This window comes from Zonotrichia albicollis, chromosome 7 (genome assembly GCF_047830755.1).
Source record: "Zonotrichia albicollis isolate bZonAlb1 chromosome 7, bZonAlb1.hap1, whole genome shotgun sequence".
NCBI classification, from domain to species: domain Eukaryota; kingdom Metazoa; phylum Chordata; class Aves; order Passeriformes; family Passerellidae; genus Zonotrichia; species Zonotrichia albicollis.
Genome location: NC_133825.1, coordinates 26,034,867 through 26,049,572, shown reverse-complemented (window position 1 = coordinate 26,049,572; position 14,706 = coordinate 26,034,867). Strand labels below are relative to the sequence as shown.

At 39.9% G+C, this 14,706-nt stretch overlaps 2 protein-coding genes across 13 annotated transcripts; one reads left to right on the top strand and one right to left on the bottom strand.

Annotated features, from left to right (window-relative positions):
• Positions 1 to 671: 671 nt before the first annotated feature.
• On the bottom strand, positions 672 to 7,185 carry DYDC1 (DPY30 domain containing 1). 12 transcript variants are annotated; one of them, XR_012581089.1, is made up of 7 exons: positions 5,018 to 5,315; positions 4,365 to 4,451; positions 4,095 to 4,247; positions 3,884 to 3,987; positions 2,449 to 2,517; positions 1,503 to 1,553; positions 672 to 844 (listed from the first exon to the last, which is right to left on the bottom strand). XR_012581089.1 is itself a non-coding variant. In XM_026799514.2 (7 exons), the coding sequence occupies exons 3-7, from the start codon at positions 4,239 to 4,241 to the stop codon at positions 779 to 781; spliced, it is 441 nt and encodes a 146-aa protein (XP_026655315.1). In that variant the 5' UTR covers positions 4,242 to 4,247; positions 4,365 to 4,451; positions 7,027 to 7,184; the 3' UTR covers positions 672 to 778. The 12 variants fall into 12 exon arrangements, 11 of the variants coding, with proteins under 11 accessions (XP_026655315.1, XP_026655313.1, XP_074400824.1 ...); XM_026799514.2 differs by lacking the exon at positions 5,018 to 5,315 and adding an exon at positions 7,027 to 7,184 and having other exon boundaries at positions 3,880 to 3,987; XM_026799512.2 differs by lacking the exon at positions 5,018 to 5,315 and adding an exon at positions 5,446 to 5,773 and having other exon boundaries at positions 3,880 to 3,987.
• Positions 6,494 to 9,493, top strand: EXOSC3 (exosome component 3). The gene is made up of 4 exons (XM_074544712.1): positions 6,494 to 6,822; positions 6,922 to 7,071; positions 7,645 to 7,796; positions 9,196 to 9,493. The coding sequence occupies exons 1-4, from the start codon at positions 6,547 to 6,549 to the stop codon at positions 9,395 to 9,397; spliced, it is 780 nt and encodes a 259-aa protein (XP_074400813.1). The 5' UTR covers positions 6,494 to 6,546; the 3' UTR covers positions 9,398 to 9,493.
• Positions 9,494 to 14,706: the final 5,213 nt, after the last annotated feature.

Sequence of the window (14,706 nt, the reverse complement as noted above, 5' to 3'; positions counted from 1 at the left end):
GAAGTTTTAGAAATAATGATTGTATTTAGTAGAGAATACATTTAATTTCTTGATTTACAAATTCAAGAAAAATGCAGTAAAGTCTTAAAAACTTGATTAATCAAGACTAACATACAGACACTTGCAGCTTACCTAGTACCACACAATACCCAAAAAGGGTTCTAATAATAGATATAATAATAAATATATCTTCCGATGATAAAGACCTAGATGACTTCTAGGAGACAAGATCTTCTAGTATCTACTGAGTCAGAGTTAAATTTTCCTCTTTCAAATACATTTGGGAATACTGATTGGATTTTTGCACCAAGTTTGAAGTCCAGAATACTCTCTCCATCTTTTAATATGCAGATCATTCCCTTTTCTGCCAGAAACCATTCAAATTCTTGAAAATAATTTTCAGTAATATTTTAGTCTTTTATAACATTGATTCAAATTATCATATTGTAGCATCTATCCTCAAATCATATTGACACTTTAGTTATATTGTTATTTATTATGGTTACTTCAATATGCAACAAGTAGAAAATATATTTGTTTCTTTCACTTCAGCTGCAATTTTCTTCCTATAAATCAGCCACGCTAGTTGCAATGCTTTAAGAACAAAAAGGAAGAATAGGTATCAGAAATAACAGACTTTATACAAAGACCTTGAAAACACACACCAGAGAAACAGTTACATAAATCAGTTATATTTATAAAATACATAAATCAAGATACTACACTTCAGGAGAGCAAGTAATGAGTAGAAAATAGATTTACTGCTCTCAGGTCAGTTCTAATTTTCTTCTTCTTCTTCTTCCTCTTCTTCTTCTTCTATTACTGTTGGGAGGTCTGTTTGACCCTGGAAAACAACAACAAAAATATTCTACCACTTACCAGCATTCACTGAGCTTTGTAAAAAGGAAAATAGAAAAACCTGCCCATGACAGACAAGTTGGTATTTATCAGTATAATCTTGTATTCTTCCATTCAATAGAATGAATACAATTAATGTCATCACTAGACTTTTATTATAAAATCCAGCAAATTTGGATGATGCATTGTGATTTTGAGGGCAGAATCAATAGTACAAGCATATATGTCTTATTTTATCAATCTGTTTGTAATTTGTAGCAAACATGTCACTGTAAAACCTGAAATAACATCCCCAAAAGCCAAAGGAATCTAACACCTTCAGGCATGAAAACTTGGCACATGTAGAAAGTAGCAGACACTTAAGACTCATTTTCCCTTCTGGTTTTACAATTTTCTTATTAAAGAACCCATAAAATATGCCCAAAGCCTCAAGAACACTTTAGAATATGTAATTATCAGAAAATGATAAAAACTGGGGCTATATGGGATCTTGCATACACATTTGATTTATCTCAGTGGAAAAAACACCTGTGAAAAGCTGACCCTAAGAACAGTCATAAGTTATATTTTCATAAATCTATTGTCAGTACAGAAAAGCAAATTTTTAAGAATCAATAATTTATAATCTGTTTCTAAACACTTACAGGTTCACTCTCATCTGGCTCCTCAGGTTCATCTGTAACTTCAGCTATTGCCTGTTCATTTTCATGTGGTAAAGAAAACCAGTTTTCAGTTCATGTCAAATGTCCCATGTCATGAAATCACATTTCAGGTGTGTTAAAATGACATTATGTATCAATGTAAAGAGAACACTTTAGATAAGTGCTATACAAGTTTAGTAGTATGGGAATATGTCTTGGTATGCTTAGCCCTATTTTTAATTTTTTTTTAAATTAACAGCAATTTAAAGTTTTTATATATTATTTTTTTGTCACTTTCATATGTTCATCTTCTTACAATTATGTTTTGTCAGTATTTTAGCAGAGTTTTCTAAAAACTTCGGTATTTCTAAAATACTCTGTGCCCCACAGAGATGTAAAAGCTTTAGGGAGATAAGCATGCCAATTATCCATGTATGTTTTTACTGAAGCAGCATTAAAAGACCATAAACATGGATATCTGTATAGACACCTTTCTGTTAGTATAAATTCCCATGCACCACTATGATAGCAGAATCCAGATGCACTGCAATTCCAAACCACAGCTCTTTTTCCAGGTACAGTAAATGGATTTTATGCTAACCCCCTGTAAAATATTACTATATTGGTACTTCAATTAGACATGCTTATTTTATAAAACTTTCTAATAAATACCATCAAGAAATGTAGAAGCATCAGGTAAGCTGAACTTATGCTGGATTTTTGGAGTAAATTTATGTTCTGCTCTGACCAAAATTCAAGTATAAAACCCAGACTGCAGAAGCCATGTGTTAAACATTCCCTCCTATCTCCACTCCTGTTTCTTTAATTATGTGTTAGTTCAACACTTCTGCTTTGTGTTTTGTAATTGATGCCTGTATCTGGAAAAAATGGCTGATAAATGGCATTTTCAAACCACCAACTAAGCATTGGCTTAAACCTCTTGATCTACCTGCTGCAACTGCCTTTCAGCTTCCTTTTTCTGTGCTTCCAACTCTGCAAGTTCTTTCTCCAACTCAGCCTGAAATCAGTACAAGAAAGGACAAATTAGAAAGAAAAAAAACCCACACGTATCTTTTCCACCACATTGTTTACAATGTATTTTATATTGAAATAATAAATAAAAAGTAAGCATAAAACATAATTTCTATGTTATGCTAATAACAAGATCCTTTCATTATCATCATCATCATTTTCAAAGGTTTGAGAAAGGTATTTGATAAAGAAGCTTTACTACCAAGAGGAAGAAAAAACAGTTAACTGAAGTTAGTGTACACACTTCAGATACTGTCTCATTACACAAACTCTTTCTCAGTTTGTATTAGTTATCTCCTGGATTAAGTTCTTTGATACTTTGTGTAGTACCTAGAACACACTGAGGAATCAATGTAGAATCAAACCTATAGAAAAATTTGGCAGGCAATGTCATTAACATTAATCATGTCCATCAGCAACCTTTAGTATTTACAACTAGAAATATCTAACAGGAAATGTTTATTAATTGGGAACACAAGTCTTATTACATCAAAACTTCAGAAACTGCATAATCTATTTATACTCAACAACCTTAGAGAACACTGTTTGCTCTTGCATTTTGTGAGCAGTTACAAACATGGTCATAATTTTCTATTCCTTTTTGGTACATAAATGCAAAACTTACCTCAGTATTTGACTACAAAACTGAGTTAGGTTAAAAAAATGCATCTAATGTGAGTATTGTTCAACATCTTTCCCATAGCTTAAGTGAAATGATTTATTTAATTCTCAGTGAATTATCTCTAGACACAATCTCTTTATTTTCATTTACTATTTTACATCACTCATTAAACCCTTAAGCACATTACTTTTGGTTTGCAAATTACTAAACTCCAAATTTTAAAACTGCAAGTGAAATAAAATGAATGCATCTTACACTAGAGCTGGGCTTAATGTGATCAGCATAAATTTAAAATTAAGCATTTGATTTTAACATCATGGAAGTCATCCATACAAAAAAATCCAGTCAGGTCACATCAACATCACCATGGCAACCCTGGGTTCACATGACTCCTTTACAAAAAATGGCTAGAAACACAGATGCTATATTAATTTCATATTATAAGCCCAAACAGTACTTTCAGTTACTTCTCACATAACTCCTAAACTGGTTGACTTTTAACTTAACAGCCATCACTTTTTAATAACATTTTACTGCATAGTATGTAACTTTTCCTACCCATGTGCTGACTAATAACTTCAGTTAATCAGAAAAGGGAAATTAAAATGCCTGCTTTATGTCACCTTTATCAAAATCATTATACAGCTATTAGAAGTATACATAGAGCTCCAAGATGCCACAGCACAATATGCTGCTTGGAATGATCTATTATTAAGCATTAATAACCTGCCGTTGCTCTTCCAGTTTCCGCTGCTCTTCCTCGATTTTTAACCTTTCAAGTTCTGCTTGGGCTGCCACCCGTTCTTCTTCCAGCTCAGCTCTCTCCAGTATTCTCTATTTCAGAGGTAACACAGAATCAATTAAATATAAAAATGGAAGATATATTAAATATCATCAATTATATATATATATTTTTTTTTTTTTGCCTAAGTTGGATCCACCTTTTCTTCTTCATCTAAGTTTCTTCTGTATTTGTAAATCCAGTGTGCAAGATACTCTATTGGATCTGCTGGCCGATGCTCTACAACCTCTGCCAGTCCTTTCTTCAAGCAATCTCCCAGGCATTGCTTCAGATACTGAGACTCCATCCAAATCTACTGACAATGAACAGACAGATATTAGACATCAGTGTCACAATTGAGTTAGGGGCTTTAAGAATTCGTGCTTAAAGTGCAGTGACACATAGTCAGTGTCACTGACTATGACATTACCTTTTACTAAGCTTGCAATTTATACAAGTTATTTGGCAGTAGTTTAGTTCTTAAAAGCTCCAGTGGACGGGTCAGTTATAACAATCACTGCAGAAAAAAAAAAAAAGCTTAAACTTCACCTTACTGTTTAGACATGCATAATTCATAAGCTATTTAAAACATGCTGCCAAATCTGGGTCTGTATGATAATAATAAAAAAAAGAAACCCTGAAAACCGCAACACGACGTAGAAAACTTCTACACAGATACTCAAAGAACAGGCAGGTAGTTCTGAGGACAATTAAGGGGTGATTTTTGTTTGATCTATCAGAGCTATCTTTTACACGTGTATGCGAGGCAAGGAGCTAAAGCACTCACTCCACAGTAAGGAAAGGCACAGATCTCCGTGCACACGCTTTACCAGCCCAGTAAACACAAGCTTTTAAGTAAACACGAGCCTTTCTGTGCTGTCAAGGGAGCTGAATCCATGCCGGGGCAGAGAGCCCGGACACTTAGCACAACAGCAAATCCATTTCCATTATCCGCTCTCATAGCGGCCCAGGTGACCTTAACGAGTTCACCCACGCCCCCTGCTCCGGGCTCCATTTAAGCCCGGGCTGGCCCCTCCTTTTCCCCTAGGCTGCAGGCTGGGCGGGCCCGCTCCCCATTCCTACGCCGGCTGTCGGGACTCCTGGTAGGGCCTGGCCCGCTACCCCGCCTCCCCTCACGCTCCGAGAGAGTCCTCGGCAGCCCGTAGTGTCCGTGCCCTGCTTCTGGTGCCGCGGGATGCGCTGTGGCCGCTCGCCTTCTCTCGGAGAGCAGCGCCGCTCCGGCTCCTTGCCGGCAGCGCCGGGGCCGCCCCGCTCCTGCCGCCCGGCCCGGCCCCGAACGCGCGGGGTTGCTCCGCAACAGCGCCGGCCGCCGGAGCTGACGGAGGGGTGAAGGGCCTGCTCGGAGAAGTCACCGATGGCACAAAACGGGCAGGAGCGGCCGAGACCTCAGAGGGTTTTGTCGCCCTTGAGAGAGACCTCGACAGGCTGGAGGGATGGCTGAGAAAAGCCTGAAATTCAGGGTCCTGCAGCTGGGGGAGGAATAGCCTCACCACCGTGAGGAGCTGAGGTGATCTGCCGGAGAGTAGCTCTGTGGAGAAGGACCTGGGGGGCTGAAGGACAGCAAGGTCTTGCAGCAGTGCGCTTGTGGCCGAGAAGGCCAATGGTATCCCGGGGTGCCTTAAGAAGAGCATTGCCAGCAGGGGTAGGGAAGTGATCCTGCCCCTCTGCTCAGCCCCGCTGAGGCTCTGCTTGGAGTGCTGTGTCCAGGTCTGGGCTCCCCAGTGACAGAGACAAGGAGATCCTGGAGCGGGTCCAGCACAGGGATGAAGATGATTAAGGGATCGGGCATCTCTCTTACAAGGAAAAGCTGAGACAGCTGAGCCTGTTCAGCCTTGAGAAGAGATGATTGATAGGGGGCGTCATTAATATGTATAAATGCCTAAAGGGGAGGTGTCAGGCTCTGCTCTGTGGTGCCAACCACTAGGTCACCACTGAATGGGAAGAAACTGATGCATAGGAACCTCCATATAAATAGGAGGCAGAACTTTGTGCGGGTGACCCCATACTGGAACAGATTGCCCAGAGAGGTTGTGGAATCTCTTCATCTAGAGATATTGGAAGCTGTCTGGGTGCAGTTCTGTGCAATGTGCTCTAGGACAGGGAGGAAGGACCAGGTGACCCACTGTGATGCTTTCCGACTGTTTTAATGCTATCTCTCTGTGAGCAGTTTCCCTTCACAACAGATGCGATTTTTTCTGCTCCCTGCAAAACTCATCGGCTGTCTTTCACCTCAGATTTGACCAGCTCTATGTTTTACTGTCAACTTCTAATCGGGTATTAAAAAAAAAACCTTACAAACAACTGCAGCTGGAAGAATTGCCTCTGTATGTTGTTAATTCCAACGCCTAAGTGCACTCACATTATCTTGGCCGCTCCCCGGCAGAAATGGAAGGCGGGTTGCCTCCCTGACGGACCGGCAGCTGCCGGAGGTGCCGTGAGGAGCGAGGAGCAGCTGCAGCAGCTCGGTGATCGAGCGGGCCCGGCTGTGGCGGTCCGGGCCGTTCCGGCCGGGAGGTGTCGCTGGCGCCCCGCGAACGCCGCGCGCAGGCCGCAGGCGCAGCCGCCCGCCCCGGCCTGAGGGGCCGTGCACCATGGCGGCCATGGCGGCGGAGCGCGGCACGGCGGCCGAGGCCCTCGTGGGGCAGGTGGTGCTGCCCGGGGACCTGCTTCTGCTCCCCGCGCACTACGACGAGGACGCGGAGGGCGAGCGGCTGCGGCTGAGCGCGGGCACCGCGCCGCAGGGGCGGCTGCTGTGCGGGCCGGGGCTGCGGCGCAGCGGGGCCGGGCTGCTGGTGACCAAGTGCGGGCTGCTGCGGCACCGGCCCGGGGGCGGCGGCGCCTACTGGGTGGACTCGCAGCAGAAGCGGGTAGGGGCGCGGCGGGGCCCGGGTGTCCATATGTGTTTGTGTGTTAGCCCCCGCCTCGCCCACGCTCCCCTGACCCTCTGTCCGCCTCTCCCGCTGCAGTATGTGCCGGTGAAGGGCGACCACGTCATAGGGATCGTGACGGCCAAAGCGGGGGACGTGTTCAGGCTGGACGTGGGCGGCAGCGAGCCGGCCTCCCTGTCCTACCTGGCCTTCGAAGGCGCCACCAAGAGGAACAGGCCGAACGTGCAGGTGGGTGCCCTGCTAGCCGGCGGTGGAGCTTCAGCTGCGTCCTTTGGTGGCGGCTCTGGTGCGTTTCAGTAGCTTTTCTTATGGGAAGTGTTTTCGTAAGCCCGCGTTAGAGGAGGTGAGCAAGTCTGGTTGTAATGGTTTCACCTTGGTCCTCCTCGGATTTTGCAACATTAGGCCGCCGCCTTTCTGGGGTTTCTTTCTGTAACTGGCGGGCTCTGCTCTCACTCAGCTAGCCGGGTGCATCACTCTCGTGTTTTAATTTGCTCATAGTGCTGCCAGGAGCAGATGCAGTTCATGAGTAAGGTGCATCTGAAAGGGCACTCTGGTTAAAGTTTTAAAATATGTGATGCTGGTAGAAGCTGTTAATTGTGTGTCTTCTTTTAACAACACTACTATGAGTGGTTGGGTAGCACATGCATGCTACAGTTTCTGCACACAGATGAAATGCCATTACCAGAATGTAAAAGGAGCTGTAAAGAAAAAACAAATAGGCCTGTGTGATGTTTTTTATTGTTGTCCTACTAAATCATTATAAGAGATTATACCTTTGTTCTTTGACCCTATTTTGTTTAGGTGGGAGATCTCATTTATGGCCAGTTCGTTGTAGCAAATAAAGACATGGAACCAGAGATGGTCTGTATAGACAGCAGTGGAAAGTCAAGTGGCATGGGAATAATTGGACAAGATGGCTTCCTCTTTAAAGTTTCCTTAGGTCTAATAAGAAAGTAAGTATTAAAAAATGTAAGTAGCCACTGTAAGATTCCCACAGCTGTTTCTTCTGAGGGGTGTGGGCAGTTTGGTAAATCAGCCTGTGTGATTCTTGTAGCGCACTGAAACCAGATTTACTGAATAGAGTATGGATTGATCTAGAAGGAAAGTTTATTTTTCCTCTTAAGAGACTTAGAAGCTCTTTTGTGTGGTGTTGCATCACCTGTTTAACATAAGCAATGTGGTTGCCAAGGCAGTATGGAAAATAAAAGTAGTGACCTGAGGAAGTCAAACATTCAGGATAGCGTTTCAAGTATGTACATATTGCCTTGGAGTTTAAAACTTGGCAATGCTTGTTGTCCTTTTTGTGTGTCATGGGGTAGTAGAGGTGTATGTTTGCTGACAGCTTTTCCTGACAAAAGGGATCTTTGCACATCAGTACACATTATTTTCCAACTTCCAAGAAAAATAAATAACACTGAAACAAAGATACAGATTTAAAAAATGTAGGATCTTTAGTTTAAAACTAACACATTAGTCCAGGAACTGTTTCGTAAGCTTTTAAATGTATCATGAACTTTGGAGTTGCTTATGCTGATGTAAATACAGGATTTTTATGTGACTGACTGTCAAAGAATACCAGGTTATGTGGATAAACAATAGTCAAACTTTGTTGATGCTTTTTGGGTGGAGCTCTTTGTTTTTTCATTCTTTGGATAAGCAATCTGGCAGAGCAGCTTTTTCATTCCTGTCATTGTCTGATTTATAGGTCCTATCAGAAGTCAGTGTGAACTGATACAAAAGCTTTTTGCAGCCATTCTGTTTTCCAAATTTTCACTGTATGCAAGTAAAAAAATAACAGCATATTACAAGTAAACTGCTAAATCCTGATATGATTTTAGCTTTTGTGAATACTTGTTCAGTCTTGATTTAATCCTAGACATGTTACAGTATTTAGTATAGTGTTGTCTAATAAAAATGAAGTAATCTGTTTATTGCTCTTAATACTGCTTCCTGAAGTAGAAGGGAAGTCCTGTTTTGAATGACACCTCTGGGGTGTCAAATAACATTTCAAAAATGTCATTTGGTCAAACAGTGTACTTTTAGAATTTATTAACTCAGAATGGTTGTAGAAGTAGCAATTCACTTTAAACTGTTGCTTCTGAATCTAATGAGAAAAAAATCTAAATTTACAATGGTTTAATTTTTTTAGGTGCATATATTTTATATGACAGGAGCCTTGAAAATCTGATACTGTATTGCTGTTTTGGATGTATATGCAACTTTATAATCTTTCAGTGTTTCTTAAATAGCTCCCATAATAGCAGCACTGCTGGAGCTACTGGTCAATAATAATGTGTCTGTAAGTGTGGGCACTCCTTCCTCTGACCTTTTTGTTTTTGCTCTTGTTTACAGGCTCTTGGCTCCCAAATGTGAAATAATTCAAGAGTTGTCGCAATTGTACCCATTTGAGATGGTGCTGGGAATGAATGGAAGAATATGGGTAAAAGCAAAAACAGTTCAACAGACTTTAATTGTAGTAAATATTTTGGAAGCCTGTGAGCATATGACTGCACAACAGAGAAAACAAGCCCTTGCCAAACTGTCAGGGAACTAACAGGAGAAAACCTTGGAGATTTGTTTGTGATGACTGTAGGGTGTTTTGGTTATTTTTGTATTCAGATTTATATTAAAAGCCTTTTTTTAAATTAAATACTAGACTTTGGTCATTCTTCATTTCCCTTCTTTATCCACTCAGCTTGATTTAGTGTTGTTTAAGGAATTTGACTCACCTTTGTGGTTATGAAGCCCTATTTATGTTCATGAATGTTCTGACTAATGGGAAGATGGTCTCTATAAGCTTTCATTACCTCTGAATTTTGAAGCATAACTACCTAGATCTTCTTTAAAAAATTGGTCATTTTGTGAGCTGCATATATTTGTTTTTATAGTTATTAAAATTGCAAACCATCCATGTTTACTTGGGATAGCAAAAAGTATTCCATAGGTCATTAATTTTGATTGGGTGCTCTATTTATACAGTGACATGAAGTAATTAATATATTATGAAATTTGGGAATACAAAAGCAGGTAGAGAATACCAGATAATAATTGCAGGGCGTAGCATGAAGCAATCACAGGATGGTTAAGGCATATGATCAGATAAGGAAAAAATATGTTCACAGGGACATTGTCACTTTCCCTAAGTGATGACCTGCCTGGTAGTATTAAGGACATAGTGATTAGGATTTCACAAGAACAGCCATGTGTTTCTTGGTTCAAGACACTGTTTTCTTTAGTAATAGCATAAAGATGCCATAGAGCTTTGTTAATATTTAACAAAGTCAGCATTTCTGAAAAAAGCTATGTTTGGCTTCTTTGTGTAACAGTCCTTTGATGCACATAGAGGAGATGCTGTCCTGGGTAGGGTAAACTCTCAGTGGATTTTAGCATGTGAGTAATTTGCTGCTGTTTTGACAGAGAAAGAGAACCCTGGATTAATGGAAGGGTAGTTACTGATGCCTTCTTCCTTTGGGAGAAAAGCTTGATTGTAGGCACCTAATGAACTGCTTGCAGCTTTTAGGCAGTCATTTAGATATCTGTGATGTTCTGTGGTTCTTAATGAGCTGAATGGTTTAATAGCAAGAGTTAAAGGAAATTACTAAAAATTAACTAATTAGTGAGCCTGAATACCATCTTAATTAAAGTGGAAATATAGTTTTTCCTGTTTATTCTGTATTTCATCCAAAGCTTAACCTATGGCGTTTGATGATAGGGTTGTCTTTGGCATCTCTGCCGTTTAGAAATTGCCTCAGTCCAGAGCCAACTCCTCTGAGTCATCTGTAATGTGCTTACCTAGGGCTTCCCCTGGTTCAGCAAGAACACAACTCTGATGGTTTCCATGTGAGTCAAATGGCTACAATTCAGAATTCTTGTGAATTTCACTGTCTCCCTATTTAGCATCTAGGGCATTGCTCATCTGGCTTGGTAGGTCTTTAGTCATCTTTCTTCACCTGTCATCTCCCAGGTGAATTGACTTTCATGCATATCCCATAAACCTTTTGGGTCTGTAGTCTATCTCTTACTACACATGAGAAGCTGTAAATTAATCACATTTTCAATAATTGTTCTTCTCTAGAGCTTTTTCCATTTCAGCTAAGCAGACAGAGCCTCTGCAGGTTGTCTGTTATTGGAACAATAGCTGGCATAGGCAGAAAACCATTTGCCAAATTATCTCAGGGTGCTAACTTTTTTTTGTTGAATTGTTCTTGGATCATAGTAGTAAAACTACAGGAATGGGCAATGACATGGATCATTTCCTGGGTAGCTGTGGCTTGAAATGCCATTAGCCTTACCACTGCCCTTTACTCCTTTCCCTTCCAAAAGCCTGTGTTCCAGGCTTAACCTGCCAGATGCAAATAACCATCCCTGTTAAAATGCTGGATTGGTAGTGCAGCACACAAATGGCAACCTTGACAGTTCTCAATCTACACACTATTTCATACCACACATCATGCTGTCCCATAGTCACCCACTTGTCACCCAAATACAAATTTAGTTAAATCAAGAATAGGATACAAAATGCATTAAAATTATGCTTGCTATTAATTTAGCAAAATTAACAGAAAAGTTCCTGGCTTTTACCCCCTACACAATCATTTTAATTATGTGCTATACTTGAATTTGCTTGACAGTTTATAGAGTGGAAAAAAATTTCAGTGGATGTGAACAAAATGGGTGTGGGGAGAAATGCTTGAAAGAAAGTACACTTAAACATATTACTAACAGAAGACTATATTTGTTTTGTTTTTTTTTAACTTAAGCAAAAAAAACCTTATCAACTTTTCTCAAACCAATTACAATTTGACAGGCTTTATCTAACAAAGCAGCCATTCAGGCAAAGTCTAAACAATATCTTTGCCAACTTTGACTTCTATGTTGGTGACTAAACCAGTCACAAGGAAAGGTTATGGAGTTTAATTTGGTGCTAGGAAGAAAGGCTGATTGTGATTTAATTTTGTTCTGCTGGGAGTCTGCCACATTCCCATTAAAGGCACATAAACCCATATGTTTTTGGGAATAGGACTTGCAGAAGGGATGCTGTGGGCTTGAAATGTACCTTGCTAGGTAAGTAGAACATCTTTCTGTTGCATTTCTCCATGATGTTCACCCTTACCAGGTTAAGTCATTGTTTAGAGTTGTTAATTTCAGATACCCTATGATTGTGCTTTGGATACTTTGTTATATTGCTTCTCTTTCAAGCTGTTGTGATCAAGTTATGTAAAAATGGTAGATGTCAACATGGAAATTGTTTGTATGCCCGTGAGAGATGAGCATAACCTCTCAAAAAGAAAGTTCACCAAGAGTTAAAGAGAAACTATGCATTGAAAATGAAATACATAGTTTGTAGCCTTTCCTAGGTTGATGTATAAAAAACAAATACTATCACAAAATACAGAAATGCAGTGTTGAAATTCAGTTTGAAAGTAACAAATTTGTGTTTTGCTCTAGCAGAAGAAAGCTACACAGACAAATAGCTCAGTGTAATAAGAGGATTAAGAGCTCAGCTCTAAGGCTATGGTTAGAGTGTGGCTGTAGTTCTGCTAGATTAGAAGTTTACTGTGCCTAACTGCTCATTACAACCTTGCCACCAGGAGTTGGAACTGAGCTTGCTGGCACTTGATTCCTAGCCAAGTTCTGTCAAAATGACCCACATTGGCACCAGTACTTCTAATACCAGGGTTATTTTGGGTTTATCACATGGATGTTCTTTAGCAAAAGAGATCGTGGAATTTTTCTCCCAGATTTTAAATATTAAGAACAGCTCATCTTCTACTCTAGAAGGTCAAATTTGTTAGAGGAAGCCCAGTTTTCTGCCTTAGATCTTGGACAAATGCTTCTAGTAACAGCTAAATTGTGTACCTCGGTGAGATACATATTTGGCTGAAAGTTGTTGTCTTAAAGACAGTGTAGGGTGCTTCAGTTGCATCAATAATACAAGCACTCTTGGCCTTACTCATGACTTCTATAGATTGTAAGATGCTTAGCTACTCTTGAAGTCCATAGCAAAAAATAAACATGCCAGTTTTATCACAGTAACTTGTAAGAAAAATAGCCTGGAAACGTGCTGAGTGCCTGGATTTTAATAGAAGCTGCACAGTACTTGCAGGTGATGAATTAGGATCACTGCAAAATTACTTGTTTTGCTCTGATGTCCTGATCTGGCAGAAGTGCAGTTTCTGACTTTTTAGTGCTATCTTTGTGGGTAATTTGAGATGTTGAAGAGCCTGGTTTTGCTTATAGAGCCTGAGGCTTGATCACCATTCTAGTGGCTTGAATAGTCATTAAATATAACTTTGTTTTACTGGTCTTCAGTGTCCTACCTACTATGAGAATACTAAAAAATCAGAGTAACTTTATTTGTAGCGCTGCAGTAAACAGGAGACAGACAAAATACAGATTCCATTTTGCTTATACTTAGTAATTACACTTACCTAACACAAGGATATTTAAAGACTGAAGGACAGTGGGAGGACTAGTGACCTCATCTGCACTTTCCAAATGCCTTGGTTATCTTTTGTCTTGTAAATGGTAGACTTTTCTGTGATTCAGTGTTTATTAGGCTATTGCAAAAGAGATTTGTTGCAAGAGTCTGTGTACCCATTGAAAAGACTTATTAATTCTTCCTGTTCTTGACCAGATGGAGGTATTGCACCAATCCCTTCTTGGTGTCCCACTGTGAACTGCTTATGTGAATGAACTAATTTCAAAAGACCTGTATTTCCTTTGGTTTCTTCTGACTTCAGCACCCTGATCTGAGCTAAGAGAAAGCTGAGATTCTGTGTCTAGGCTGACTGTGTGTTTATTTCCTGACAATCGGGATGTGGTTGAGAACACCCCTACACAGGTACATGTCACTGGACACTTCAAACGAGAGAGAGCTTCTGCCTGGCCTTCTGGAGATCTACATCAGTCTGAATCTCTGTGGCTTTGCCTTTAATAGCACATAGGTGAAAAGTTCAAGCTGTATTTATTTTTTTATATGTACATCTAATCTTACTGGCTTGGTATTGAAATTCTGGAAGTCCTTTTACAGACCTGGGGCTTAGATCCCCTGACTGTCTTTCCTTGTTGCTTTGGAGATCTCCTGTTTCTTCATAGAAAAGACAGTTTGTTTAATGTAAGCCATTTGTCTAACAATACCCTTGGTCTAAGGCTGATTTATAGAAGCATGATCCAACAAGAAAAAGAAAAAAAACTCCTGAAATAATGCACAGCTTTGTCATTCTGTACATGAATTGAAAATTTCGTAATACTAGATCATGTTTTAGCACAGCTACTGATACACTGCATTCTGACTTACAGGCATGCCAGGGAAACTTAATTAACTGATGTACAAGCAGTTTACAGACTGATTCTCCTCATTCACTGTTATAAAACTGAATTATGAAGAAGGCAGGAAGTGAAAGGCTGAATGTGTTTTTTAAGAACATTCTTCAAAACCTGGGAACTTGAAGATTAAATATTGGTGTCTCTCATCCCTTTGTGAATGTGTATGTGTTAAAGAGTTTATTAGTCTCTTTTTTAAAGAGGAAAAATATATGAATAACATGTGAATAAGTGTATGGAAAAACTTAACTATAATAGATCAATCTTAATATGATTTTATCAAGAGGAAAACCCAGAAAACCACAGAAGGTAAGTACTTGTTTTCCTGCCAAAATTTCACTACTTTTTGAAGCAATGAAGGCAAAGATATTTTAATAAAGACAAAGTAATTTTTGCTGCAACTCCATTAATGCAATACAGTAGCTTTTCAAGGAAAGCAAGCTTTTCTGGAGGTGTGGGTAGGGAAGGTTAGATTCCAGTAGATTTTCATGACACCATATTTCTTTGGATTCTGTGTCTATTAGATGTGTGCAGGCA